Raw genomic sequence first — 17,780 nt, forward strand, 5'->3', positions numbered from 1 at the left:
GTAACAATGAACTGAGTGTGGAGTCAGATAGGATTAGTAATATTTACACAAGCGAGAGCCTGTGAAACTTGCAGCAATGCTTCCTGTTTTCTATACTTCATATTTTTCTCTTGCAGAGCCTGAATGAAGCCAGTTACAGCAATGGGCCCTGCTCCGAATCTTGACTTATAGCTGTAAGACAAGAAAACCTTGTTAACTAGATAATTATGTTTGCAATGAGTCATTTTGTCCTTAAATTGTTCAGTAAAAAAATAAGTTAAATCACTTGTAAGTAAATACAGTTAATCTGAGTAGAGTGTTACTGCATTTTTTCCCGTTAAATAGTCTACCTTCTGAAAAGGGGAGGGGCTTGGCCTCATCTGGGCCCCTCCCACTTGAACTTTAGTCCTATTCAGACAAACTAAGAATCAGACACACAGAGATGGAGAAACGTACTAACTGGACTCTTCTCCTGGTGCTGTGTGGCCTCCTGCCACTGGCTTCTCTGGCCGGCAGGCAGATGCCCAAACTCTCGGACAAGAAGCTATGCGCCGATTCAGAGTGTAGCCGTGAGTAATGCTAACCGGCAAATTTTAGATTTAGATTTCAGCAAAAGTAACTTTGGTAACACTTTACATTAGGGTTGCACTTATTAGCTAACATGAACTGACAATGAAAAATACTTTACTAATCCTATAGTTAAATGTTAATTTCAACATTTACCAATACATTAATACAATCAAGAGTTGTATATTTTATTTAATACATAATGGACCTGCTATCATGAACTAACAATGAACATTTAACATTACATATTTTTATTAACTAATGTTAAAAAGATGAATAAATACTGTTATAAATAATAAGATAATAAATATTATATTGCTTAAAAATAATCAATAAATTGTTACCGTAACTTTGAATATATTCCGTTAAATTGTTATGTAGGCCAGTTGTGCACAAGAAAAAAGAAAAAGACTTAAAAAAACGATTTGGTTTATTCTCTAATTTTATAGTTGACAAATAATATGGACATATTTATTTCCATTGCATTTTGTTATAGTTTATGTGTTATTTATATGTGTTCAGTTTTTCTTCTTTTTATGTTTACTTAAATAATTCTAAAAATGAATTTTCAAAGAACAAGTATTTAATCGTTAAGCCCAAGAAACTACATGCAGAACAATAATTAATAGTTAAATAATAAAACAATAAGTATTCCAAAACTATTTTTAAACTATTTCAACTTAAAAATGTAAGTTCAGTTGCTTTTTTTAAAGTATATTTAACTTCATTTTTTTCAACTTAAATTATATTAAACTGACATGAAAAATTGAGTTGAATCTTGTTTAACTTATAGAAAAAATGATGAAATTTCTTAAATTATTTTGATGAGTTAACATAATAGAACATTTTACCACCAGAAAACCAGTAACAGAAAACCACCAGTTGCCATGACTTGATCATATTTTTTTTTACAGTGAATAGTTTTAAAAGGAGCATGTCACACTATATGTAGGACATTGTGTCAACTACACATCTGGGTGTGTATTCACAGATCCCATTCTCATCGCTAGAGCTCTGCAGGATTATTACCCGCAAGACTGTCGCTTCATTCCCATCCAGCAAGGCCAGTCTGTCTATGTGTATTCCATGCTGAAAGACCGTGGGAACCTCTTCTGGGCTGGTAGTGTAAGTACAGTATAGCCTATCTGAATTGCAAACATCTCTTTCGCAATATTTTAATCACAGTATTAAAATCCACAATTGTCTTGTAATGTGTGCAAAACAAATGATTTCCCCTCTGAAAATGAAGACACAAAGTATAACAGAAGATATCTGTTTGTGAAGGTCCAAGGGTCGTATTATGGAGAGCAGGAGGCTCGTCTGGGATTCTTCCCCAGCAGTGTTGTTGAAGAGACGCATGTTTTAATGCCTGCTGAGGTTGAGGTCAAGACTGATGTGCGTATCTGAATTTTTGTTTATGATCAACAAAAACTAAATTGTTGCACAAACAAATACATGAAGGGATCTGTAAGATTCATTTATATTATTTATTTCTTTTCAGAAATGGGACTTCTACTGCTATTAGGATTGTGTGATGCTTCGTCTGGAATATAAACATGATTCTTGATTCCACTCTGCACATTTGTTATCTCTACGCTACTCAACTATTCAGATAAGGAAAACATACAGAACAGTGACTGTAGACTGTAAATGCTTATTGATGCAATAGTTTGAATAAAACTGAGCTGCTGCTACATGGCTGCTTCTCTTGCATGCGATCAGTGTTTCTTAGCATCACCTGATGTTTTGGTAAGGAAAGTTCTGAATGAGACATAAAGAGAAAATCAATTATTACTCAACCAGGAAATGATTGCATCTGCCTTTAATGATCTTGATAGTCTTTAGCAGCAGGTAGCCTACAGTATTTGGTTACTAGCATAGTTGCATCCAGAGCTGTTGTAAAACATGTTAAATGTTACTTTTAAATTACTCACACCCTAATGTTATTTTATGATACTCACATAATCATACACAATAAGTGAATACAAATGAATGCAAGCAAATATTAATTTAACCCCCCACAAAAAAACATAGTGTTAAAAAAAACAACGAGGTTGCCAATTGCATTCAACGATATATTTTGAGGGGCTAGATAAGTTATTCGTTGATGCAGTCTTCAGAGAAATTCATGCGACCTCCTAAAGGGAGAGAAAGATTGCAGAAAGACTCAATAAAACAAACAAAAAATGACACCTAGCACCTGGTTATGGTACAGTGTTAGCTATTTAAGTGTTGCTCACGTTAGCTAACTATTATCAAACGATAAACATTACCTATAACGCGCTACATAAAATATAAATAATGACTATATTCCTGGGAGGTCAACTAGTGCGTTAAAAAAGCAGTAATTTCATCAATTTACCAACCAGCGCACTTGAGAAACAATAAATGAAATGAATGGAGTTTAATGCATTGTTTGGAACTATTTGGTTTCGCCACGACACGCGATCCTTCCGCATTCCTCAATGGAAGTCTATGCGAGTGTCGTAACGGCTCTGGTTGCGTCATGTGCGTTTCCACGGAGACCAATGACAGCTTGGCGTTCTTAGCAAGGTGAGTGCATCTTCACAAATAATTCAAATGATTTCACTTCAAACTTGGTAAATAAAATGTAATGCGCCGTACTGAGTTAATGAGCGACTTCCACAAATATGCAATTTGGATGTTTTAGGTTGAAGTGATAAGAATTATTGTATCATTCCTTTAAAAGTTGTATTAGAAATGTATTAGGCTAAGTTACTTATTATAAAAAGTAGTCTATAACAAGAAAGAACATTATTAGTGAACATTATTAGATTTCAAAATGAGTTGAAAAATGGCGAAAAATGAAAGCTATTTAGCCTACAAAATCACTTAGGAGAAAAATATTTAGTTTTGATTAATGTTAACAAAACAGTTGACTATTTATTGGGCATTTTGTATATTGTTGTGGTTGCAGTTTGTTAAAAACAACGTTTACCTTTGTTATTTCTCAAAATTAAGCGGCTCTATTCTAAGATATAACATTGTCCAATATAAACATGGAGTTTCCATGGATAAGAAACAGCCCTGCTTTTCATCACATGCTTCGGGCTTCTGGACAATCTGAGGTCTGGTATGATTTCACTGATGAGGCCAAATTCAACCAGTACGGTTGGCGATGCTCAACGAAAGAAGACTCTTATTCAAATGCCACCCTCATTGGTAACTGGTCGGAAGAGAGGTTTGACACTCGCCGTACTGGGGCGTTACGACGCCCCCTTCCTCACCAGGTTGGTTTTGTTGGGTAAAAACACGTACCCCCGGTTTCACAGACAAGGTGCCTAGTCCCAGACTAAAATGAATGTTTGAGATGATTTAACTTAAAGCAACTTGTGCTGACATATCATAAAATAAGTCAGTGTCATTGTTTTGTATCAAGATGCACATCAGTAATGTGTCTTTAAGGCACATAGGCCTATTTATAAAAGCTACTTCAATGTCCTCCTAATAAAACTAAGGCCTAATCCTGGCTTATTACAAGTTCTGTCTGTGAAACCAACATATTCACCTAAGTCACATTTAAAATGTTTGGATTTCATTGCTTTAGATAAATATAAAACCAAGAGCATTTCTCAGAAATGAGTTGTTACCACAGGTGTGGTTAATCATATAAGATATGAAGATGTTCCACTAACATTTGTTAATCACAAAAAGGCCACTTCATTTTCGCCTTCATTTTGAACATTGAACATTTTATATTTTGTCATGAATTACTCATTCTCATGTCGTTCCAAACCCAAGCCTTTCATTCATCTTTGGAACACAAATGAAGATCTTTTTGATGAAATCTGAGAGTTTTCTGTTCCTCTGTTGACAGCTAAGCAACTACCACTTTGACACTTCAAAAAGTTCATAAAGAGATCGTAAAACTAATCCAAATGAATTGAGCGATTTAACCAAAATTTTCTGAAGAGACACGATCACTTTATATGATGAACAGATTGAATTTAGGATTTTATTCACATTAACATTCATCAACTCACACATCAGTTGTGGTAAATGGAAGCTTGTAACACTTCCCGTAGTATACTGAGAATTTGACAGGAATTTGAGTTGTCTTTTGAAGAAATGGCATTTCTTCATGTTGAGGGTAAGGTTGGCCTTTCTTTGGAGAATTATATTAAGATTGATGTGTTATTCCAATGATTTGGAGTAAATTATTATGTCGTTGATGTACACGAAACAGAATCGTCCTCTCAGCTCTGCCAAAACCTTTTCCATGAGTCTCTGGAAAGTGGCGGCTGCATTTCGGAGACCATAAGGCATAACCCGAAATTGAAATAGCCCTTTGGTTTGGCTTTACTCTCTTCCTCCATCTCTACCTGCCAATAGCCAGACTGCAGATCTAAGGCAGTAAACAAGGTTGCGCCTTCCAAGGACTCAAGGATGTCGTCAATGATTGGCATTGGATAAGGATCCAGTACTGTTTTACTGTTTATTTTCCTGTAGTCCACACAGAACCGGTACGAACTATCAGTTTTGGGGACCAGGACGACAGGGGAGGCCCAAGGTGAGAAGGAGGGCTCAATGATATTGTCTTTGAGCATTTGGTCTACATGATCTTCATTTATATATTTCTTGAAGAGAGATACCCAATAGGTTCTGGATTTAATTGGCATTGTGTCAGATAACACGAAGCCATCAGCTTCTGCAGCTCCTCAGGTTTATCTGAGTCCAGTACTGGTGCATCTTCAGATATCAGTGGTTTGAATGGAGGTTCCCAGGAAGGAGGTAGGGCATAATAAAGGTTTGTAGTGACAGTTTGGATGAGGGTTTCATCAGCAGCAATGTTAGAAGTCCCCGGAGCACTCTGATCTGGTAAGAAGGTATAGTAATCATAACCTTCATCAGTTTTCAGGCCATATCTGTTTTGGCCAGGTGAATATTATACGTATTATACTTTCATATACGTGTTCAGTCGACATACCTGGTTATGCCACTTATAACTGATGCTTTTTTGATCAGTCACTTGGTGCACTTGTCCATCAGCCAATATGAAACGTTGTGGATGTCCAGCCGAACACCACAACACGTCTCCTCCTAATGATCTCCACAGACTTTCTTGCATCAAAGTAAATGTACTTCCTGTGTCAGCAACTTTATTCTTTACTGTTACAGGGATCAATAAGACTGATGACACTGAGTGAGGTTGTGCTATGTTCAGTCTAACCAGATGTTTTGAAGTACTACGTTCAGGTTGTTTCTTATCAGTCTTTTCTTTGCTATTATAACTGTCAGCTTTTTCCAGTAGTCTTTAGCCCCCATGCAGTCCTTTTCCGCCATGGAACCCACCTTTACCAACTGTTCAATCGTCCTCACTTTGCCTCTGAGACATCCTGCCACCCTGGGGTTAGTGTTAGTCAGAACACGACTCACTATTTCATCCTCTGAGATATCTGATTTGCACTTCAGACAAAGGAAAGGGCCCGATAATCATAAGCAAAATCCCTAAAATGTTGTCCAGGTTGTTGAACCATCAATCTCAGCTTATCTTCCACATCAGTGATGTAATCCTCAGGTAGAAATCCTGTCCTGAACGCTTTTTTAAAGGATTGCCAATCGGAGACCTTCCTTTTCTCAGCTTCACGAAAACTTGTTTCTCTATTTAGTGCACTCTCCACAGATTGTTTGAAATCATGTTCCCCCGCCTGTACTCTATTACCAAGAGCCAATCCACCTTAATTTTGTCTAAATCTGCTTTCATAATTTGCATGTCATTAACATCACATTCATCTTTCTCTACATCATTAACTTCATCATCAACATCAGAAATGTAAAGAGAACTCAACATGGATGTTACTTCAGCAATAGGATTGCGTCTTGAAACAAATGGACCAGTCGAGAAATCTATATTAGGTGTTAACCCAGCGGTATCCACCACTTTGTCAGCATTATTACTGGGAGTCGATGCAACTTGGTTGTTAATACAAGTAGCATCTTGAACAATTGACATTTGTGTGTTACTCTCTATTTCCTCCTTTATGACAATTTAACAAACAAATCCATTAAAGTGAAACAATAGAACTTCCCCGTACGGGCCAGCACTATGTAGTACTTCCCGTAGTATACTGAGAATTTTATATCAAGAGAAATAATAGATCTTTTTAAGGAAGTAAATAAAGGAGGCAAAATAGTTACGAAGTGTACATAACAGATTTATAAAGCTTACAAAGACAAAATGAACCCAGCATGTGTGTTTTATGAGTGCAGATGTGAGGGCAAATAGTTTTTCAGTCCAGCATGTTGTTGCAAAGTTTGAATCAGTCTCACCGATAAGGCAGATAAAGTCCGTGAGCAGCTTTGTGAAGACCGTGTCTGTTTTAAATCCTCAAAGGTGAGCCATCCAATCCAAAAAACGCCAAGCTCCACAATGAGACAGATAAGAAATCCACCAACATATTTCGGCCCCAAACTCTAGTCCACTCAAAAATCCCGGGGTTTGATATGAACTTGCAAACAATCGCCGCCCCATGACGATCTGTTCGCTCCCCATATACTACAGTCTTCCTCTATAGGATGACGTGTTGTTGAGCTATGCGAGGTCACCCTCTGAATCTCGCGAGAGTTCGTTACAGTTCGTTACAGAGTTAAAGACCTATGCACGTAAAAACAACATCCCATGAAGACATTATAATGACTACCAATACATAGGTCAATCACTATATAAATAATCTACCCCTTATGAGGCTTTGCTACAAGCTCAAGCATGTTCGCTTGACATGCAAGAACCAATGAGGTTCACTCTCGTGTTACGCAGCACGTTTGAGCTTCAGTAAGAACCAATGAGGTTTGTTCTCGTGGGTCAAGCAGGTTCGTTTGAGCTTCTGTTTATGTTCACTGACAAATGTTTATATGTGAATCGAAGCCTAAATTCAATTCAAGTCTCTTCAGAAAATTTGGACTAAACCGCTCAAATCATATGGATTAGTTTTACAATCTATTTATGAACTTTTTGATGTGTCAAAGTGGTAGTTGTGTAGCTGTCAATGGATTTCATCAAAAAGATCTTAAATTGTGTTCCAAAGATGAACGAAGGTCTTACGGGTTTGGAACAACATAAGGGTGAGTAATTAATGACAAAATTTTCATTTTTGGGTGAACTAACCCTTTAATTGTCCAAATATGAGTTTTGTGCTCAACAGTGAAATAACCCTGAATTTGTTCCTCCTCACAGTTCTCTCACTATTTTGAAACCACATATTATTCCAGCTATAAGAAACCTGATGTTCAGCCGATTTACACAAGTAGGTTTTCTTAAATATACTTATTTATTTAAATGTAGATTTTTTTTTTTTTTTAATTCAACAAAATAATAATGCTTATGTAAAGACCTTGGTATTTCCACTTTATCAGCACCAAAGAGAGAGTCAAGAAGCTTTCCTGGCCACCAACCAGAACTGAACCCTCCACACATTAAGTGTGTGCCAAACTCCTGCTACAGACTGGACTTCACAGGCCCTCAACATAGAGAAGAAAAGACAGAGGAGACTTCTGAACCGGATAACAGAGACAAACTGAAGCCTTTGGCGGAGGAATCCTGCTTACAAAATTAAATCAGCTTCAATATCACTGACTTCTGTGAGTGATCCATTGTCAAGTATTGATTTGTTGTATTTTTCTGAAGCATGTGTATTTTATTTCATGTATTATCATGTTCTACATAACCCATGATGATTAATGTTCCATCATTTTGAGGTTAGATTGTTTTGCTTCTTAATTATATTGCACTTGCTTATTCACCTCAATTCATCTGGTGAAAAGTCAATAATTTCAACAAGCACCTATACTTGAGTTTAAAATCAGTTTAAAATTTCAACACATACTGTATTTTTTAGTGGCATATTAAATAACTACCAGACTGATAAATTCTCCAATATTTGATAATTTTGAGGTTATTGACATTGACCGATAACTGTGGTTACTGTGTAAAAAAAGATGACCAGTCATGAGAAATTTTGTTTCTTTCTCATATCAGTTTCAAAGTCTACCAAGATTATCCTTATCAATGATTTTCTTTTCTTTTCTATTTTTAAAATATTTGAGTGAATTCATTAAATCTCAAGTGTTTAATTCAGCAATTTGGATATCATTTGCTTCCACTGAATTGTATATTGCATATATCAGCTGTACTCTCAGATATCATTATTATCAGGATTGGGGGTTGAAACCCCCAGATGAATACTAATATTTTGTCATATAGTTTGTTGAAAAGAATAACTTCGGAAAAAAATAAGTGCAGTCACACTGGTTTTGACCAAAGTCCATGATTTTTATTAATTAATAATTCATGATGTTAATAAGTTAATTCAGTGTGTTAGCTGTGATTAATAAGGAATGTAAGCAGTAAACAGTGCAAAGCCATGTTTTTAAAAGCTCCTTCTCAATTATACCTCATATTGGGGATAATACAGTAGTTTAGGCATTTGCTTTATTGAAGAGGAGTGATATAAATATGAGGAAAAAATAATGTTTTTCTACATCCTCGTCAGAGCCTGCTTATATTAGTTTTCCGTATCAAAAAATGACTGATATAGTTTGGTATTAGCAGCTTTACCGTTGTTGAATAAGTGAGCCATTGCTAAGAAACCAAATAGTCTCAGTGACTGCAAACAATATAAATTCTTGGCACTTATTCACATGCACAAACACCCAGCTCACATCTCATTGTCAAATATTTTTTGGGAAATCTAGAGACATTTGACCTTATAGACACCATGCTTTCAAAACATGAATAAATGTTATATGCTTTCATTCCCAGCACATAGGACTATATTTTTTTGCAGTTTAACACCTGTTCTTGGCAATAAGTCACCATGTACCTGCTATTCATGCTGTTTAACATTATATACCATTATTTTATCTTTATTTATTTATTTTTATTTGAAAGAGGTTTAGAACCCCAGTTGAGCCTAGATTTTAAAGCTCTGCTCCTGCTATTATCATGAGAAAGTTTAAGGGTACACTATGTAATTATTTTTTGTTGAAAATTTAAATAATATATCATCAATCCTTCTTCCAAAACAGTCTTACTTTTTTTTTCTGTCTTACCCCGATTCACTATGGTAAGCCTATTGTTTTAGACCTCTCAAGATGGTTTGTGCGTGAAATTGCGTCTCGTCATATCTGTAAATAGAGAAAAGTTGCTCCGGCTTCTTTAACGCATGTATGGTATGGGAGTGGCATAGGTTAGTTGTCACTGAGTGAGAGAGGTTCACATGGAGCAGCTGAATCTCCAACCTCTGGAGAATCACTCCTAAAAAAAAAAAAAAAAAACGCCGAACCTAGGAGAGTCTGTTGGCAAAAAGAGAAGGCAACAAAGCTCATAATAAAACCAGATTCAACATTGGGTTTTGTTGGAGATGGCGAGAACTAAGGGATTTGAAATGTTGTAAAAGCGACGCGGAGATGGCGTTTTTATTACTCAACAGGTGAGTAAGGTATTTTATTGAACATATAAACTGCCATAAGTAGCTCTCTAACAGAGTTGTAAAGCTTTATCTATTGTGAAGGGTCATATTAATCCGCACAGTCACGCAGAGCCGAAGCACAATCAAAACAATGTTCTTCCGCAAAATGCATGCGAGTTTTGTTTTTTTAACAGCTAGAGGACCAAAAGTTACATAGTGTACCTTTAAAATGTGAAGCAATGGCCGCGGATGTGCCATCAACCATTCATAAACTGCCTCAACACTCACAAATCAGGTCAAAACAATTAAAAACTGTCACTTTTCAAGAACTTTTCCACATCCCCTTAAGGCCAATTCACACGGCACAAACGCTAACAAACAAGTTGGTAGTTGGATTTAGAATTTTATGTCATGTTCACAAACAAACGCTGTTTGAACATGTTCAGTCGGGTGAAAACAAACCCCAACAGACGCCAACAAGTTTAACACACTGATCAGACTAAACCCAACAATCTTGTTTGTTGGTGTTTGTCTGTGCGGTGTGTGAATTGGCCTTTACTGTATATGTACACTCTGGTCCTGTATCCATCATTAAATCAAAAATAAACTTTACTTCAAACAACAACAACAAAAACCCCATTATGATCTGGATGTAACAAATAATTTGAACGTACATTGATTAACAGAATAAATATTTTGTTCACCCTTTTAAATAGGACAATGACAGTGTGCAGTGAATCACCCATAATGATTTTTGCTTTGTTTTTGTCATCTCAGTTTAACACAATGACCTATTATTGCCTGTTTGTCTTTGTTGTAAAAAAAAATCCAAGGACAAATACTCCTCCTACTCTCAAATACTTTGTCTTGCAGTCAAGTCTGCAAGATATACAACAGCCTCTTTGTTTGGTGGCATCAGCAGCAGACAATACTTTATTGTAAAACTGTATTTCTATGAAAATCGTTTAAGTACCATTCATCATTTTGAGACTGTTTACAGTTTCAGCCTAATATCTGTTTGTTTTTTTGTTTTTCTCTGGCTGCCTTAGCAAAGACAACATAACCATTTGGCCTGTCAGTAATGTTGGGCTAATAAGTTATTCCCTCGTAATTTAGCAGGAGCACATTGGGACAGGGGAAGACAAGGGACATAAAGTTGAAACATGGAAGCCTAGCAGCTTTACTTCTTCTGAGGCCCAGCCAGGGTGGGCTTGTCATCACGGGTGATAGGAATGGTGCGCTCCAGGCCGTCCGAGTGCTTGCGTGGGGCTGTCACTATCAGAACACCATCTGAAGACAGGGAAGAAGTGACAGAGGCTGGATCCACACCAGCAGGGACACGGTATTTTCTTGTAAACTCTCGGGAGACAAAACCGTGATCGTCCTGAAAGGAAAGCACAACATGGTTATGAGCAGGTGATAACGAATGGTCCATCTTTCACTCTGTTTAACTCAGTGTTTACTTGTGGCACAAGGCCAGTGATCTTGGTGATGACATGTGGATTTTAACAAAAAAGCCAGTCACATGGCACAGGTTTAGGTATAGTGTCGCAGCTCAGTGTTTATGTTCTACAGTAAGTTTCTACCTGACGATCCTCATGTTTAGCGTGAATTTCAATGAAATCTCCATTGATTTTCACTGACAGGTCCTCTGGTGAAAAGTGTTTGACATCCAGATTTAGTACGAAACGATCTTTTTCCATTTTCATCTAAGGAAACAATTAAAGACACAAATTTAACAATTTGTCTTGGCTAATCTAATGTTCCCAATTATTTAAAAAAAGCACCTCAAATTAAATCTATATATATATATATATATATACTGTATATTTTCAGACCATTTCAGATGTTTTATTTTCCATATTACAGTATCACCAATGTAAAAATCTTAATAGTTCCACAGACTTCACTTTCTTTGTGCAGAAATTTGCGTTTAGGGTGAAATATGACCTGAAAGATTCTTGTCAGTTTTTGTGAGATTCAACCATATAACTAATTAAATTAAAGAATAACTAAATAGCCAAATTAAATTTCAATTTTATTTTGTTTTGTTTTTAATCAGCAAAATATAACAGCTATGCTTCAGTGTGGCTTTTTAAAGATACAGTGCCAGACTATCATCATGGAAGAAATGTTTAAAATGTTTATCCATAGTTTAGAAAACAATAGCTAGCGTAGCTTATGCTTGAGAAAAAAAACAGCTATATTTCTAAATAATGCTCCTCTCTGTCTGTATAAAACAGATATGGACACAGAGAAAAACAAATTTAAAGGAACTTCATGTCTTAAAATAACACAGTAACATTTTACAATAAGGTTCATTAGTTAACATTCATGTATTTACTAACATGAACTGACAGTGAGCAATACATTTGTTACAGTATTTATTAATCTTTTTTAATGTTAGTTAATTAAAATACAGCTGTTCATTGTTTGTTCATGTTAGTTCACAGTGCATTAACTAATGTTAACAAATACAACCTATGATTTTAATGACGTATTAGTAAATGTTGAAATTAATATCAACTAAGATGAATAAATACTGAAGATGTATTGTTCATTCTTAGCTCATGTTAACTAATGTTAACTAATGTACCTTATTGTAAAGCGTTACCATAAAAATAATCCATATTAGTCGTTATTGAGCCAGGAGAATGTAGCCGTTATCAAAGATAAAAACCCTTCAGGTTGATACAAGCCCCTCCACTTTGCGTCAGGGTCCTGGTCACCCAGTTTTTTTTTGCAATAGTGACTTAACAAATTAGACATTCTTTCAACTACAGTAATTCTAATGTTACAAAATTAATTAACCACAAAGTTTAAAAAAAGTCACAAAAAAATGGACCGCAAAGGTTTCCAGCTCACCTCAGAAAGGCCACTCTCCACCCAGCTTGGCCAGCGCGGAAAGAAAGGTCGTGGGTAGTACAGTGAGGGCATCACGTCGGTCTCAGAGATGGGCTCCCCAAAGTGCTGGTCGAAGACTCGGCTGGATAAGAAGGATGGCCAGAAGGAGCGGCGGGACCATGGATGCTGGATGGTGATGTCCATTTTGTGTCTGGGCCTTAGCAGCACTCAGAAAACTGCTGGCTCTTATGCCTGCGCACTTAAATAGAGCAAAACCGACAGCCCCTGGCAGACGAGCCAGCTGCGGATCTTTCTGGAATAATGATGTAAACTGTTTGTCTGCCTTTGCCTCTTTCACTTCGGCCCTCCCACTGTCCTCTGCTTGCTACCCCGTCCCCTCTTCCAACTATCTCTCACTGTAGTTATCTAAAGAGCTTATCAGATTTCAATTCACTCAGATACCAACTGGATTACAGTGCAAGCCCCCAATAGTGCTGATGGTACCCTGTGTTCAGAGCTCTGGAAACTGCACTGTCCGGTCCAGCAACCCTGCCAATATCAAGAGAAGTCTCTGGTTGCTCAGCATTCCGCTGGTCTGTTTAATGCCAGCAAAGATTAGGATGCCCAAGAGGTGATGTGCCCATGCATATTTAGGTTCTGAGCCCCATTGGAGGTTTGGTCTTTACAGAATCTGACAGTGAATGCGGCTGAGATAACTGTGCCAGGCTAAACACCATACAAAGTCAATCCCCATGAACAACCGCTTGCCTGGACAACGTACGGGGACAACGTTACTTGAGCTGGCACACTGATTGGACAATAATTTTGAAGGTGTAAGCAGTTTCAGCTACTGCTGTAAGTGAATATTCTCTAAATAAAGGCAAAGGATTGTGGTTATACATTGTCTGCCCATTTTGTGGATGTGGTGCCCTTATTTAGTTCCTTGGACTTACTGTTAATATAATAAACGGGGGGGGGGGGGGGGGATGCTGAACTTGGTGACTATTTGATTCACACTAGTGTTCAAAAGTTTGGGGTTGGTAAGATTTTTTTTATTTTTTATGGGGTTTAGAAGTTTTAGAAAGAAGTCTCTCATTCTCACCAAGGCTGCCTTTATTTGATCAAAAGTACAGTAAAATGGTAATCTTGTGAAATATTATTACAAGTTAAAATAACTGCTGTCACATTCACGTTAGTTTGGACTCTTTATGTTTTGTCATCACCTGCCTTTGTCACTCATTTGTTGTCACAGACACTAATCACGTTCAGCTGTGCACTCATCAGTCACCATCATTAACACCTGTATACAGTATATGTTCAGTTCTGTTTCAGTTCAGTGTCCGGTATTGTCTACTCTATGTTAAGTGTGTGTTGCTCTCTGTTTGCCTTTCTGTTGGATCTTTGGAGAATAAACCTTTGAATTGAATCGTATACATCTTCCTCATCTGTCTGCCAGCAACCACCCGTGACAGAATACTGGACCAAACTAATTTGAACGCGTTTGTATATTTTTTCTCCCCCATTTTCGTGTTCAGTGTTTTTGTTCCATTTTTCACCCCTGCTTGCACCATGGACTTTCCAGCAGTTAAACTCATGTGCCTTGAGCAGGGAGAACGCTCCCTCAAGAAACACTTTTTGGATCTCGCCCATCAGACCACCTTCCCGGATGACTGTCTGTGCACATTCCTGGATGTTGGACTCAACGCTGCCACACATGCACAGTTATCCGGGGAGGTTCCTCAAGGGAGCTTCCATCGAGGATGCCGCCAACCCCACTCCCCATCCAGTGCCCTGCCAGAACCACCAGGACGAAGAGGATCGACGACCTGAGCCCACCGCAGGTAGCGCGATAAAGGAGCCTGCGCCCACAAGAGTGACCGAGGACCACATCGCCACAGAGCCCGAGCAGCGTGCGCCTGACCAGGTGTGTGAGCCGGCCGAGCCGTCCATCACTGAGGGAGTGCTGGTGGACGTCGAGGGTTCGGAAGTGAGCCGCGTGCACCCCCCCTGCTACTGAGAGTGCGTTTTTGGCAAGGACACTTTTTGATTTTGAGTTTGGAGAGGAGATTTGTCTAGCCCCGTACTGTTGCCCAAACCTGTCACTCCTGAACCTGTCAGTCCTCTACCTGTCTCACTAGCCCTCCCAGCCTCCCTCTCCCACCACCTCTCCAACCAACTCTCCAAACTATTCCGAACACTTTTTTTCTGGTTTCTGCATATAACTTCAGTCTATCCCCCCAGTCTCCAGCCATCTGTGCCACCCAGTCATCTCTGTCACCCTTCAGTCCCTCGGCACCTCAGTAGCGTGGTACCACCTCAGACTTGTCAGGAGCCATCTTCTCCTGGGCATGAGGAGCCCGAGGCTCCGCCTGCAGCCTCGGTGCACTACGCTCTGCCTCGACCTGTCGCCCTGCTCCCGCACCTGCGTTCCTTCCATCCTCAACCTCGGCGTGGACCATCGGCCATTACATCTCGCCGGACTCCCTCGGCACGTCGACTCCACTGAGGTCAGACATCGCTTCACCTCCACTGCGGACTTGTGGACTGTCCGCTGCTCTCTGGTCCTCCACATTTCTTCTTATTAATAGTTTTAAAAACAGTTGTGCTGCTTTTTTAATGATTCTTTAACCCTTTCACGCTAAGAGGTCACTAGAGTGGACAGCTATATTAAAAAAGCCATTTTCTTGCGTATGCATGGGTTTTGATGGCTTAGTTGCACATCAACCACTACAGTGGACACTAATGCATCATCTTATACACTGCCACCAAGTGGCAAGCCAAGGTATGGGGAATTTGTTTTCTACAAACAAAGATGGCCGACAGTCAGGCAGAGATGCCAAGTTGTACCCATCCATTCCTTCTATTCTAGGAGACTCTTGCAGGTTAAAAAAAATGTTGTAACATCAAGTAATATCTAAGGAGTCATATCTTTGTTTCATTTTCCAAGTATTGATTTTAGATTGGGAGGAAATTCTGATTAATCATGCATCACTAGCTAAATTTCAGATCCCATTCATACAATTACTGTGACTGTTGTTCTGAAAATACTTCATCTGCAGTAACTTTTTTGGCTGCAAATAAATGTATTGGTGTAATTAGAATGTAATTTTCAGTTACATCAAAAAGTAATGTGATAACATAATGTATGTGTTACAGTGGGCTGCAGCAAGGATGAAACAGGATCTATACGCAGCAGCTTTATTTAAAGGGGTCATATAATGGTACATGCACTTTTACAAGTTGCAAGTTTTCACAATGTGTGTTGGCAGTGCCTGTACACAACCATCATATAATGATAAAAAATCCATCCAGTGGTCTTTTTTTAATCTCCTTATATGTTTTCCCCCATCTCAAATCGAGCCGTCTGACCGTGTGACGTCACACGGTCGGACGCCCCTCCCACGATTGTTAATTGACAGCAGCGTTTCAACACAGACCCACCCTGAGCGAGCTGTCATCATAGTCCGCCATTGTTGATACGCTGGAGCAGAATGACGTCTAAGCGATTGTGGTGTTCAGTTCTTGGTTGTAATAACAAACACAGCAGTCATTTTGATGTTCCTAAATCCGAACCGCTGAAGACGCAGTGGCTGAGTTTTGCTTTCGAAGGGAATATTCCCCACGATCAACGTCAATGCTTTCATGTTTGCGCGAATCATTTCTCACTAGACTGCTTTACAAAGGAGGATCAGTATAAAGCTGGTTTTGCTAAGAAGCTGCTCCTGAAAAAAGGATCGGTACCAACTATTCGTGTTCCTGCTGCACCTCCAGAAGAAGTGAGTGTAACGTTTTATTAACCTTTATATGAATCTTTGCAAATCGCTTGCACGCTTCACGATGAATGCGGCTAAGGTTTACACTCAGGGTACATTACGGCATGTTTTCTATGTACAACGTTCTCAATATAATTCATAATCCCAAGTTTATAATGAACAACGCGTTATGGTTATTGTGTTATTACAAACTGTGTATGCACAGAACAGAGGGGCGGGGTGAGCAAAGCTCATTATCATTTAAAGACACATGCACTTAAATGCCGTGCTGAAAACAGCTGTTTTTGACCAGGTAAAATGAGTGTTTTCTTACAATACTAATGAGAATTTTAATTAAAGTGTATTACAAACTTTTCATTTAGACCCTAAAGAATCATAATAACTTGTACAAAAATGGCATTATATGACCCCTTTAAAGATTAACTCAAAACTTCAAAAAACAAGATCACAGTTACAGGAACAGGACAACCAACTACATGTAACGTTTAGAACTGACAAAGAACAAGACAGAACACAGGGTTTAAATAGACAGAACTGAAGAGCAAATTAACAAGACACACCTGAACTGAACTTACAATCAGTCAAACACCATAGAAACAAACAGGCAGGGGCCGGAGAAAGACAGAGCTGAAGTAATTGACAGAACACAAAGACAGAAATCAATGTTACTTGTAATGCATTACTTTACTCTTTACTTCAAAAAAGTAATCTGATTACGTAATGTACGTTACTTGTTATGTTACTTTACTCGTTACATCAAAAAAGTAATCTGATTATAAAATGCATGTTACTTTACTCGTTACATCAAAAAAGTAATCTGATTATAAAATGCATGTTACTTTACTAGTTACATCAAAAAAGTTATTTGATTATGTAATGAATGTTACTTGTAATGCGTTACTCCCAACACTGTTCCTTTCAGATGAGAATGAAAAAACACCTGATCGCTAGTTTTTCCACAGTCTGAAAACATCAATCAATCAATGTAGATTTCAGTCTGGTTTCTCAGAGAGGTTTGTCATTTATGAACATAATCAGAATTATCAGCTAATAAGGGTAAATCAAAATACTCTGGTTGACTGGAGGGACCGTGAGCATTTTCTACATAGTCTGAGTTGGGTTTCCACAGAGTTGTACCTTCACCGGTTGTAGAGATCTTTGATGGAATCATGTCCTCCTGTTCTGACAT

General features: G+C 38.2%; 3 protein-coding genes across 4 annotated transcripts; 2 read left to right on the forward strand and 1 right to left on the reverse strand.

The window, feature by feature from the left end:
- Positions 1-381: 381 nt before the first annotated feature.
- On the forward strand, positions 382-2,326 carry mia (MIA SH3 domain containing). Its single transcript, XM_079872836.1, has 4 exons — positions 382-548; positions 1,538-1,671; positions 1,831-1,941; positions 2,048-2,326. The coding sequence occupies exons 1-4, from the start codon at positions 422-424 to the stop codon at positions 2,069-2,071; spliced, it is 396 nt and encodes a 131-aa protein (XP_079728962.1). The 5' UTR covers positions 382-421; the 3' UTR covers positions 2,072-2,326.
- Positions 2,327-2,356: 30 nt separating this feature from the next.
- Positions 2,357-8,192, forward strand: cfap68 (cilia and flagella associated protein 68). 2 transcript variants are annotated; one of them, XM_079872835.1, is made up of 4 exons: positions 2,360-3,099; positions 3,529-3,797; positions 7,742-7,811; positions 7,921-8,192. In XM_079872835.1, exons 2-4 carry the CDS (start codon positions 3,567-3,569, stop codon positions 8,118-8,120), a joined length of 501 nt encoding a protein of 166 aa, XP_079728961.1. In that variant the 5' UTR covers positions 2,360-3,099; positions 3,529-3,566; the 3' UTR covers positions 8,121-8,192. The 2 variants fall into 2 exon arrangements, with proteins under 2 accessions (XP_079728960.1, XP_079728961.1); XM_079872834.1 differs by having other exon boundaries at positions 2,357-3,797.
- A 617-nt stretch (positions 8,193-8,809) lies between these two features.
- Positions 8,810-13,587, reverse strand: cryabb (crystallin, alpha B, b). The gene is made up of 3 exons (XM_079872832.1): positions 12,840-13,587; positions 11,561-11,683; positions 8,810-11,358 (listed from the first exon to the last, which is right to left on the reverse strand). The coding sequence occupies exons 1-3, from the start codon at positions 13,020-13,022 to the stop codon at positions 11,155-11,157; spliced, it is 510 nt and encodes a 169-aa protein (XP_079728958.1). The 5' UTR covers positions 13,023-13,587; the 3' UTR covers positions 8,810-11,154.
- Positions 13,588-17,780: the final 4,193 nt, after the last annotated feature.

The sequence above is a fragment of the Squalius cephalus genome, assembly GCF_949319135.1.
Source record: "Squalius cephalus genome assembly, chromosome: 5".
Taxonomy (NCBI): Eukaryota; Metazoa; Chordata; class Actinopteri; order Cypriniformes; family Leuciscidae; genus Squalius; species Squalius cephalus.